Source organism: Cuculus canorus, chromosome 1 (genome assembly GCF_017976375.1).
Source record: "Cuculus canorus isolate bCucCan1 chromosome 1, bCucCan1.pri, whole genome shotgun sequence".
Taxonomy (NCBI): Eukaryota; Metazoa; Chordata; class Aves; order Cuculiformes; family Cuculidae; genus Cuculus; species Cuculus canorus.
In genome coordinates this window covers 91,762,655-91,775,204 of record NC_071401.1, presented here as the reverse complement: position 1 = coordinate 91,775,204, position 12,550 = coordinate 91,762,655, and the positions used below count along the sequence as shown (strand labels likewise).

At 42.6% G+C, this 12,550-nt stretch overlaps 1 protein-coding gene across 7 annotated transcripts in view; it reads right to left on the bottom strand.

Annotated features, from left to right (window-relative positions):
- Window positions 1-10,521, bottom strand: part of HSF2BP (heat shock transcription factor 2 binding protein) — a 37,697-nt gene extending 27,176 nt beyond the window's left edge. Inside the window, exons 1-3 of one of the 7 annotated variants that reach the window (XM_054056484.1) lie at window positions 10,424-10,517; window positions 7,575-7,722; window positions 3,274-3,377 (exon numbers count right to left, since the gene is read on the bottom strand). In XM_054056484.1, the coding sequence (XP_053912459.1) occupies window positions 3,274-3,377; window positions 7,575-7,722; window positions 10,424-10,459 (288 nt within the window). In that variant the 5' untranslated portion in view covers window positions 10,460-10,517. Of the gene's footprint in view, window positions 1-3,273; window positions 9,795-10,423 lie in introns of those variants that run through there. The other 6 variants (XM_009560927.2, XM_054056485.1, XM_054056489.1 and 3 more) reach the window with 6 other exon arrangements.
- Between the last annotated feature and the right edge of the window lie 2,029 nt (window positions 10,522-12,550).

The window sequence follows — 12,550 nt, the reverse complement described above, 5'->3', positions numbered from 1 at the left end:
GTAGCAAAACTGCTGCACTTCTCAGCTTAGAGTGGACAGCAAGATGAAAGCAGGGGTACTGCACAGCCTGTGGTCTCTCAGGGTGAGCAGGAGCTCCCCACTCTGAGCAGCGTGGTACTAGACAGTGCTGCAGGGAAAGACAGAGGCCAACCAAGAGAAATAATGCTTACTCAAGTATTAAAAGAGAGAGAGAGGCAGTGCGGGTAGAGAGAATCACAGACCACTCTATGTCAAAAGAACAGAAGAATCTTGCTCTGCCCATTTTGTGGGCATGGGATTTTCAAATTCACTGGAGAAAGCACGCTCCTCTGCATGTTTAGCAATCAGGATGAAGTCTGGGAAAATGAGAAGGGATCTGTTCTACATCAGTTTTGAAAGCAAGTAAACAGAACAGAACCTTCAACCATGTAGTCCCATCGAGATTTTAAAAACAATATTTTTGTCATTTTAACGGTTTACTTTAATGCTTTGTATTGAGGGTTTGGAAGGAATACGAACATAAACTCATCTGCAAATCAACCAGTACAAAGCTGCCTGTACTCTGTCATCAGTTACCTACCTAAACTCCTGTATCACACCTGACAGCCTGATTGGCATTGCTTTATCACGCTGCAAACAGAACACACAGGCTTGGATTTGTAAAGTTCAAATTAAATTTATCAAGCAGATTTCTGTGTAATTTACTCTCTAGAGCCTCCTTCACCTTATATTTTAATATATGCAAAAGATTGATACTTGTTCCTGATTTCCTAGGCACAGAAGTCTCAGCAAAAGTCTCTTATTTCTCAATGCTTTGATCATTTTTAAGCATGTTAGCCAAATTATATTTTACATAACTCACTACCAGACCTACCAGCTTTTCTGCCACCATCTGTGTCAGACATCCTCCTGTCTAATCTCTACATTGTCTTCATCCTTCTTTTCTGTACTGCCCTCATCTTAGGAAAATATATCTTTAACACATTTTATTTGCATTTTGCATTTGGATGCCAATACTGAATAGTAAGACACAAAATTGTAATACCAAAACTAGATCCCCCAAGAAGGACGCAAGATTTTTAATAGATCAAAAGCAACATCAGAACAAAGGTACGAAGCAAGGAAAACAAAATAGTACCTTCAAGAGCCAGGAAAATAAACTGAGCCTGCAAAAGCAAATAACATAGCTGGAAGCAAGGCTCCCGAGAGTTCACGTCACGAAGCAATCACTGCACTGTGCAACACCACCACCTTCAGGAGAGGATCAAGGCACAAGAATACAGCAGTGCTTAAATACATAACTTGGCAAAGACAGACAAAGAAGACACTAGCCAAGAATAACATGTGCACTTCAAGTTCTGCTCAAGTTCAGAAAGCACAGCAATTCCCTAATCAGTGATACTGTACTGCACAGAAATTATGGAATGCAAGATATTGGTTTACAATCCCCTAAGAAAAGGGCACTGCTCAACTAAAAAATGCATTTATTTTATGTTTGTTTCAGTGAATCATTTCCTCTTCCCTCAGAAGTATGTAGAAAATAATTCAGAAACTACATGCAAGGACACCTATAGAACAGCAACTAAAGTAAAAACACCATGCAGTGATCAACAGGAACAAAAATCACACATACTCCATCGTCTGTTATCCCAAAGACCTAAAGGATTTCACAATGTACATAGGCACAATCCACTCAAACAAATACACCTCTGTGGCAAGTAACAAGAGCCACTTAGACAACGAGTGCCCACTGCACTACAGCAAAGACATGGAGAGAAGAGATCAGGAACACCAAGATAACAACCACTCTTAGTAAGCTATCCATGCTTTGGCTAAAACTGCCATCCAAGACAACATAAACCTAAACCACCTGCCATTTATTTTCCACTATTAACATGAATAAAGATTGAGATCTTGTTCATTAATATCTAAAGTAGTAATATTAGATCTCTAAGATCCTGGATGCTTATACAAGTAAAGACCTGGATGCACAGCAAAGCTAACCAAGTGTCTACTGCCAAACTGCAATAGCTATTCCAGAAGATACTTATTTGGGAGTAAGGAAGATTCAGGTAAACAACTTTATGGTTGGACTTGATGATCTTAGAGGTCTCTTCCAACCTTAATGATTCTATGATTCTCTGCACTATTCCATTATACTTCACATTCATACCCAACTTCATTCCAGAATGACTTGTCCACATAGATGTGCCCTAAAACTGCACACATGAACTCTTCATTTGTTCTTTTTGAAAAATTAAATCACCATTTAGAGATTCATCTGTCTTTGTGCAACCACAAGGCTGGCAGATGCTAACTCTAGAACCCTGACAAAGCTTCTGCTGGCTACTGAAAATGGTGCTTAGGTCCAAGAAAATGAACTTTTGCAGCAAATAATCACAACTGATTCTCACGCCTTTCAGAAACTAAGCCACTAGCCTGTGTGATCTTGTTTGAACCTCAACAGCTTCATAGAAGACCCACAGTTTCAGAAGTCACAGTCTTTGCTATTCCTTGTTAAGAATGTCCCCTTTCATAATCACCAAGTACAATATTGACAGAGCAAAAGGAGCCCTGTAATTGTTCTTTGACTCACAGCTGCGCCTGGTAACTGGATCAACAAGTGATTGAGAAAGACTATTAAAACTAAACAAAGGCACACAGCCTACAGCAAGCCAAAAGAGAAGCTGGTGTAATTTTATACACTGCGTTGCTTACACTATCGCCCATTGTCCTTTCTGAAAACACTTTACACTTACATGCAATTCAAAGCAACTGATTCTGTGAAGGACCTTTTGATGCCAGTCACATCACAATCTTCCCAAGTACTCAATGTCTTACTTGATCTCAGTAACATAAACAAAATGCTAGTGACTGATTTTTAACTTTAGGGAGGTCAGAATGAACCCTGTCAAGCAGCCCATAAGCAACGCCATACACCAGCAGCTCACACAGTCCAGAAGGCAAGAGATCTACACAGTTATGCAGGAGTTATCTTCTTAAATGGGAGACCAACTGCCAGCTGGTACCTCTGTACACGCTGAATGCTTTTGGTACTGCAACAGATTATATTTTGTCTAGCTAATAATGTTGACTCTTTTGCTCCAGAAATAAATATCTAGGGTAAAAAATAATCAGTAAGTAATATACTCATCACCTGACTATATGAATAGAAATCACAGATTATTTCTTAGACTGAGGCTGTATTCTGGGACATGAACATGAAAAACTGGTCACTACTGCTTTTATTGAAAGTGAAGCACGCAGATACCAATATTCTAACAGCAAATCTACCTTCTTCTCTCTCATGCAATCTGCCTGGGCTGTTTCAAGACGGGCTCTGAAGTGTTCACAATCCATATTCAGCTGCTCTATTTCCTCCTCCTTTTTCTCCATGTCTGTGATAGGATAAAGCAGATAAGTTATGATCAATGCGCTTGCACTAAAAGAAAAAAGAATCCACTATGTGCAACTGTGATGAGGCGGTTTAACTATTCAGTTGTGTTAGATCACCTCCTCGTGGCTAAACTGGTGTATCTGTGTCTGTCACATTTCAACAGTTCTCATAAGAAACCAAATGAGCATGATGTGTTCCTGATTTCAAACAGGGAAAGACTGAAAGATTCACATCTAGCTATTAAATACTGTGTGCTGATAAGATGCCATTCTGGAACCGAGCTCCAGGTTCTCGGAGATTTTTAGAAGTTTACTCTATTTTTTACTTTGCTTCTTTGTTTTCATGATGGTTTTCACGTCTCGTATCTTTGAAATTCAGTGAATACAGCGAAAATCTAAGAAAAAGTATACCAAGAATAGTCAAAAGCGAGTGTTTCAATACACAATGTACAAATTATATGAACAGTTAGAAAGAAATGCAACTAGTCCAAATATTTTAAATTAATGTTTATAAAACAACACATTATGAACTACTTAAACATTACGTCAGCAAAAAGTATATTTTATAATTCTCTTCAAAAATTAATCCCTGGTATTATCAGAAATACATTCCAATTCAGACACTTTGTTTTAGTGAATGGAAATCAAGTTAGAAGTATTACATTTTGAGATGGTGATGTCTGTTGAATGACATTTTTAAACAACTCTTGTGTATTGTAATTTAGTTTAAAACCATGGTTCTGGATGCTTACTACTTATACCGAAAAGAGGAAACACATTTTATTAAGTCCAAAAAGTAACATACAAACAGAATCGACTGTAATTTTCATTAGCTTAAAAAAACAAGCTATGTCCCACTTCAAGTGCCATACCCTTGATCATAAGAGTATGGTACATGGCTTAATACAGTTCAAATACTTCTGATCAATATTTTTTCATGTATTTAGCAAAGAGTATATAAAATTTAACCATCAAAAGATAACATCATTTTAAAACACAGCCCTTATTATCCAACAAGATTGGATTCTGGCATTTTATTTGGTAATTCTACATTTTTTTCAGAAATAAATTCCTCTCTTTTGGTCCTAACTAACAAAATGTTATCATCTCAAATACATATGCATCACTAGCCAGAATCAGCTTTTTTAAACAGGTGGAACATACTTCCACCCAGCCCTTCCATGATTTTAAGCCATCAACACCAAGACTTTTAAACAGAAATCATGGAGGCAAGGCAAGGGTCCACTCCTAGGAAATATATATGTGCCAAGGCATGTTCTCCAAGCATTCGGTTCTTTTCAACCTGCAATACAAAGAAAAAGAATGAAATGGGGAATGGATTAATCGAGCTTTTGAGGAATAACTCTGGTCAGTGGTAGGAAACTTTCTTTAGTTCCGTCAAGAAATCTACTTGAGCAGTAGTCTTCAGTACTTGCCAGGAAAATGTCTTGAGCAAGAGCAGGGCATGCTTTGCTCATCAACGGCAGACCAAGGACCCATCTATCCTTGCCAGGTAGCCAAATCCCAGTGAAAAATTCTCTTGCTGCAAGGACGCATTCTCCTGAACGAGAAGAATCACTTCCAGCCTTTGAGAGGATGGATCCACACTGCATCCTATATCAGCACAGCCAGCGAACACATGATTCATGAAATCATAGAATGGTTTGGGTCGGAAGGGACCTTCAAGATCATCCAGTTCCAACCCCCCTGCCATAGGCAGGGACACCTTCCACCAGACCAAGCTACTCAAGGCCCCATCTAACCTGGCCTTGAACACTTCTAGGGAGGCGACATGCACTACTTCCCTTGAAAACCTGTTCCAGTGTCCTGTTCCAGTGTCACATGAAGATGCCACATCCTTCACTGGCAGACTTCATAGGTCCAGGAAGCAAAACTGAGCCAGGAGGTGAATAGTATTTAGTGAGTGTTAATACAATGCTACCTCTATCTTCTGAAGTCCTCCAGATAAAAGAAGGATGTGTCAACCTCGTCATAGGAAACTAGGCCTAGGTCCACTCCAGAGGAGAAAGATATAGGTAATATTCTAAGTGGATTAAAAGAGACCTACTTCTAACCGTACCTCATTCCTGGAAACTCCCTGCTAGGTCCTATCAGCTCTCACAGCAGTGCGCTCCTCTGCTCTGAAGAGAATTCAAGGTTGTCTGAAGAGAATTCAAGGTTGTCTGAAGAGAATTCAAGGTTGCATGCACCAGTCCCAACATCTTGACCACCTCTTGACACACAGCAGCAGAATGAGCAGCAGACATTTTGCTGACACTGAAGACTGTGCTGCTGACTCTGACAAACCATGGTCTTGAGTAGCACAAAGGAAAGCCTGACAGATTCTCCCACTGGCTGCAAGTCTCAACCCCGGTAGGAAAGATTCTTCGCTCCTAACACTAAAATCTTGAGGGTTACAGACTTGGCTTCACTAAGTGAAGAAACAGCTTTCACTGCCAGTTTGGATGAGCAAGAAACATGAAATTGTATCCTTATCCAAACAGGAAATTTATAAATTTACCCCTGCAGTGGTGAATTAACTCTGGGAAGAAGTAGCATTTGCCCCCGAGAGAGACAGCAGGCTCAAAAGCAGCACAGGGCAATGGGGAAAACAAAAGAAAAGGTTCTGTAAGAACAACATGAAAAAACATCTCTAGTAGCCACCAGGACTCTTACAAGCTTCATATGCCAAGGGACTGTACAGTAAACAGCCCTAGAGCTCACCATTCTGAAACTGAAGACTGCTTGTGGCCCTGTGATGTCTGACCTTTCATGAACTGTATTCTCCAAATGCCTCCTTTTGGTGCGCCTTACTGCATGCTGCAGAGCTACGAGCAGACTGGACTAGCAAAAATCACCACCCCAGCTGTAGGGGCAAACAATGGCAAGGGCCAGAACAAAGACGTCAAACGATCTCATTAACTCCAAAAGAAATCTCCACTGTGGGGATACACTCAACAAGATTTAAAAGGCATCAGGTTCACCTCCAAACAACCTGGCTAGTAAGAAGAACACTTGAAGGAATGCTTTAAAAAGCCCACGTTGATGCCACAAACTTGTTACTGGAAGGCCCTGTAAGGCCTCCTTGATGCCTGGCACACAGAGCCTAAGAAGAATCATTAAGAGAAATCTTAAGGCCGAGCACTGATTAGAGTAGGTAAAACAAGCACTTGACTAGTCAAAGGTCTTGAACATCTAATGCAACTAGAAACAGCCCTTGATGCCCTCCAACAGAATAAAGAGAACACTTCCAGCCCCTGTGTCACTGCTTGTGACACAGATGATGTCTTGAGTGGCAGCAGGAGAGGTGGTACAGTCTCACTCAATCTCCGATAGGAATTGAAGAATCTTTCCAAAGAGTGGACCGCTGAAGCAGCTGGAAGCTCTGTCCCAGTATAAGACCTGGTATTGGAGAGAGGCCTTGAGGCTCTTATCTTACTCTTTATTAAACAGCTGATGCAAATTAGTTTTCAATTAATGACTTGAAAGTCTAGAAGAGACAGACTGTCTATAATGCGTCTCAGTGCTTGTCCCGCATCTTTTCAGACAAAACCAATTCCTAGGAGAACAGGAGAATTGTCCTGCTGCTTTTAAACAACAGACCAGGGAAGGAGTTGACCGAGATTTAATCCTAATGGCATGTTGGGAGTGGTGCAACTGCTGAAGAAGTAATGCATAGAGAATCACAACACTTTGGAGACAGCAGTAAAAAGACCTGTATACAAGACAAATATAGCAATAATTATTATGTATATTTACGTCTCGAAAAGCATAAAAGCTAAAAAACCAAGAAAAGTTAACTACAATGACATCACGTCATCCTTTTTTATCCACAGCCATTTACCACAGGTTTTTTTTGGTGTGCGTCTGAAGTGACATTTTGACAAACAGAATGCTTTTGCCTTTTCTCAAAAATGAATTACTTCTTTCTTGATACAGCTTCCCTTACTGCCTGAACTAAGCACGTTTTTATCCAGTGTAAAATATTTTTAAAGATTAATTTGACATGTCTAATTATTTCTAATGGAGTTTGTAATTTTCTTCATTACAAACATATTAATTTAGTGAAACAGTCATTGAACATCATAGTTTAATCTGGAATACCTCCACAAACTCTACAATTATTCATAAGGGCACAACAGCTTGTTCTAAGTAGGTCTGGGAGAAACTATGATAGCTTGTAAGATGGCACTACTCACTTGATTCAATAGCATCCAGTTTCTGGAATGTCCCCAGGATGTCCCCATTCAGTATTTTGGGCAAGAAATCCCGCAATTGCATAACCTCAGTTGTCAGCCTTTCCAAATCCCTCCTTCTAATCTTAACAAATTCCTCTTCAGTCTCAGCCTTCTGACACACAACAAACAAAAAAAACAACAACAAACCAAAGACACTGTTACAGCCCTGCAACACTCTTCTGCTTGAATCCCTTCCATCAGACAAAAATATTTCTCTGTATTACATGACTTCAGAAATTCATAACCTTTTAAGGGAAAACTATCCAGAAATAACTAAAATCAAGCGTCTCCAAGTACTCTTTGATTGTAACCTAACTTTTGCCACTCTAAACTAAACACAAATCTCTCTGCATCTGTTTCTTTATAAGATGTGTGCAATGTACATCTGAATGATGTAAAAATTAAAATTCACATTTTAAAATGCGAAGTTATGCAAATGCCAAGCTACTGTTCTGAGACTGTTGTAAAGCACACAATATAACTCAGATTTCTAGTTAATTCAAATATTTGCAAGATCCTCAGTCACCTTGCTAAATTACAACAGTTCTTTTAGAGCAGTCTGTATTTTTTCAAAAGAATTCATCTTCTGTGAGGAACAAAAGCTATTTTCAACCCAATACCCCATAAAAATAATTTAATCCCAAGTTAAGACAAAAAAATGTTTTTACACAAAATAACTAAAATAACTTGATTCCACAGTCTAACGGAATGTGCATTAATTTAAAAATTATGCAGAAATTTCTGTACCAAACTACTCCTAAACTCCAATTTCTGATGCATGTACCTGTGGATACTGCTGTGTCTTCAAAAGGCTACCATATACACATAGACATAAAGAAGGTTTAAATTTGTTTGCCTAAAACATTAATCATCTAATGTGTTTTCACAAAACAAAATTATAACATATCTTAGTACTGCTTGGCACTGCAGTGAGAATGGTGCAGAAAAAAATTAGATCTTTTATGTATCACGTCTCCTTCCAGAGAGGAGTACTACAGGACAGCACAAGAAACTATCTCCTACATGTACAAAGCATACCATCCCTGCAATTTCTCAAGACCAACTATACAAGACAAACGGAGGTCATTACCACTGGCACAGGCAGCACTACCCTGGTACTGCCATCCTTTCTTACCATTTCTTGCAATTATCTTTGCTTCTCTACTTCCTGAGGTAGATATTTCCTTATTTTTTGCTTCCTACTCTGTTTCTTTCCCAGCTTTCCTTCAAACACATCATGACAGAACAGGCCAGTTCCAGCTTTCCCACTTCAGATGCATCAGAAGTGCAATAAAGACATGGAAAATTTTACTTTTAACTTGAATTGTATGCTCTAAGTTGCATTTAGGAAGCACTTACGGCCAAGTCAGTATGGCCAAGTACCACCACATTACATGATTCAAGAAAAACACAACTCATTTAAGCCTCAAAAAAATACAGCATAAACACATGGCAACAGAAGAATACCATCTCCGCATCAGCAAACAAGATGGACAGAGAGACAACTCAGTATTGCTCAAAATTAGGAAGAACAATTTGGTAGCAGCATAAAAACAGCTCCATTCATTAGCAGAAGCTAAATTCAAATAAAATACACTACTGAAGTGCTGGGATTGAAATATGAAATACATAATAAGGAAAAAAAATCTCATTTATCATTCCTGCTATAAACACAGATCTTTGCAATGGTGTGTTTCCAACAGACTAAACTTCCGTAGAGAATGCTGAAACAGCTACTTAGCATCTCCCCCACCGGAATAGTGTTAAAAGCAAGTAAGAGACAACAGAGAACAGCAGTTTTCTGTCCAGTGCTTTAGAGTGACTGGGTGTAAGGAATTTTAACATCCGTCCTCACTGACCCCTTGCGCGACTTAATACTTAGTTATGCCCCTTAGCTAACGACCTGCACAATCTGAATCCCCTTTCCCTGCCTGGCAGGGGGCTGAAGTGGGCAGAGATCCCAGCTGGCAATGAACACGCAGCAGCGAATCCCCACCAGCCTGTTTTCCCACTCTCCAACAGCTCAGGGTGCCTCCAGCACTCCTCCTATGCATAGCTCCCATCGTGCTCCCCCTTTACAAGGGAGGGGGTCCCATCCTTGCCCACAACTGCATTAGAAGCCAACACTGAGGCTGCCACAGCGGCCCCAGACACTGAGCCCCAGGGACAAGCTCCTGGGTATCTCGTGCAGCCACCTCCCCAACCCTGCTCATCCCACCCAGAGCTCAGTTGCGCAGCCCCTGACACGACCCTCCTTGGGGCCCTGGCAAGGCCCATCTCCTCTCCTCTTCTCCTCCTTCCTCCATCTCCAACTCCTCCATTTTCCCTCCTCCTCTTCCTCCATCTCTCCTCCTCCTCTTCCTCCATCTCCCCTTCTTCCATCTCCCCTCCTCCTCTTCCTCCATCTCCACCTGCTCCATCTCCCCTCCTCCTCTTCCTCCATCTCCACCTTCACCTCCATCTCATCCTCCATCTCCATCTTGTCCTCTCTCCTTCTCCTCCTCTTCCATCTCCTTCTCCATCTTTCCTCCTCCTTCCTCCCTCCATCTCCCTTCCTCCTCTTCCTCCACCTCCTTCTCCATCTTGTCCTCCTCCTCATCCTCTTCTCTTTCTCATCCACCTCCTCTTCCTCCATCTCGTCCTCCTTCTCCTCCATCTCCTCCCTCTCCATCTCCATCTCCTTCATCTTCTCCATCTCCTTCTCCCCTCCTCCTCCTCCTCCTCCTCCTTCCTCTCTCCATCTCCTTCTTCTTCTCTTTCTCTCTCCTCCACCTATCTGCGGAGATGCCCCGGGCGGGCCGCGGCGCTACCTGCGCGTCGCCCGCGGTGCGGTGGCGGGGCCGCATGGCGCCGGGAGCCCCTCGCCTCGTGGCGGGGAGAGGAGGGGGCACGGCGCGCCCTGGCGTCACGCCGCGGTCCCGGCCCCGCCCCGCCGGCGGCGCGGGCAATCCCCGCATGGGCTGGGGCGCAGCCGGGTCGGAGCGTGGTGGAGCCCGGCTCGGCGCGGGGCAGGGGCTGGTTGACGCCGCAAATACGGGAAATCAGCTTGGTGATCCGAGAAAGGCTGCAAACAAGAGAGGATGGCAAGGGGACACCTCTGCTTAGCACAGATCCTACTGCACAGGGCAATATCAGGCTGGATATCAGAAAAATTCTTCACGGAAAGAGTCATCGGGCACTGGCAGAGGCTGCCTAGAGGGGTGGTTGAGTCGCCTTCTCTGGAGGTGTTTAAGGAATGGGTTGATGAAGTGCTTAGGGACAAGGTTTAAGGGAGTGTTAGGAATGGTTGGACTCGATGATCCAGTGGGTCCTTTCCAACCTGGTGATTCTATGATTCTATGATCGTCTCCAGAGACTGAGCAGCGTATGGAAAACAGTGTCTGAAAAGAATCCATGCTCTCAGAGGGATATTCTGTCAAACTGTCAAACTTCCAAAAAAATACTATTACTTAGCTGGAAGTTAACTCTATTTTAGCTTAAATCAAACTGTTACACTTTTTGCAACAGTAATTGCTTCTGGTATCATCCTCAGTAGTCTTTCATGGGATCATTATGTTGCAAAAGACCTTGGAGATTACCAACTCCAACTGTAAGTGTCTACTACTAAATTATGTCCCCAGGAACCTCATCTACCCACCTTTTAAACACCTCAAGGGGTGGGGACCCAACCCCTCCCTGGGCAGCTTGTTCCAGTGCTTGATAACCCATTCTGTGAAGAATTTTTTCCTAATGTCCAATGTAAACTTCCCCTGACACAGCTTGAGGTCATTCCCTCTTGTCCTATCGCCTATCACTTGGGAGACCAACACCGACCTCTCCACAACCTCCTTTCAGGTAGTTGTAGAGAGCAATAAGATCTCCCCTCAGCCTCCTCTTCTTCAGGCTAAACAACTCCAGTTCCTTCAGCTGCTCCTCAGAAGACTTGTTTTCGAGCCCCTTCACCAGCTTCGTTGCTCTTCTCTGGACACGCTCCAGAGCCTCAATGTCTCAATGAGGGGCCCAGAACTGAACACAGTATTTGAGCTGCAGCTTCACCAGTGCTGAGTAAAGGGGCAGAATCACCTCCCTGGTCCTGCTGGCCAGGCTGTTTCTGATACAGGCCAAGATGTTATTTCCCCATGAAGAAAACACAAATGGCAAATAGACTTTTAAAAGACTTCTCCCTCCGCAATTTGCTCCTTAAAATGTCTCTCAGTTGTGGTATTTTCAAAGGCTCTTCAGTTTGCCACCCACCTCCAAGTAGTTTTATGATAGTTTTGGAGTGTGTTTTTGTTGTCGTTAGGGGTTTGAGTAGCATAGGGATCTTATGCAAGTTCCTTTACTTAGATGAAACTTAACTCTGCTTTAGCTTGAATCGAAATATTCCACTTTTTGTAATAGTAACTGCTTCTGGTATCACTTGGAGATACCACAGGGGTGACAGCCTTCTGTAGTTGGCAAACTTATTGGGATAGATGGGACATGAGCGAGGGAAGCACACGCGGAACCCCACAGGAACGTTATATGGCCCAGGACCCTGTGTAACCCCCGGAATGGCAGCACCTCCCTGTGATACAGGGAGTTTCATCTGTGTTTTCGAAACTTAGACAGAATGTCCGCTGACAGCACGTTTTCTCTCGGTGTTTCCCAGACACTGCTCATTCTCTGGAGACCATTCTGTCCTGTGTGCAGTGTGATCTGTGCTGAGCAGAGGCGTCTTCTGCAATCACCTGTTTAATAGTCATAGAATCATAGAATGGTTTGGATTGGAAAAGACCTTAAAGATCATCCAGTTCCAACCCCCCTGCCATGGGCAGGGACACCTCCCACTAGATCAGGCTGCTCAAGGCCCCATCCAACCTGGCCTTGAACACCTCCAGGGATGGGGCATCCACAGCTTCCCTGGGCAACCTGTGCCAGTGCCTCACCACTCTCACTGTTTGCAGCCTTTCCCATCC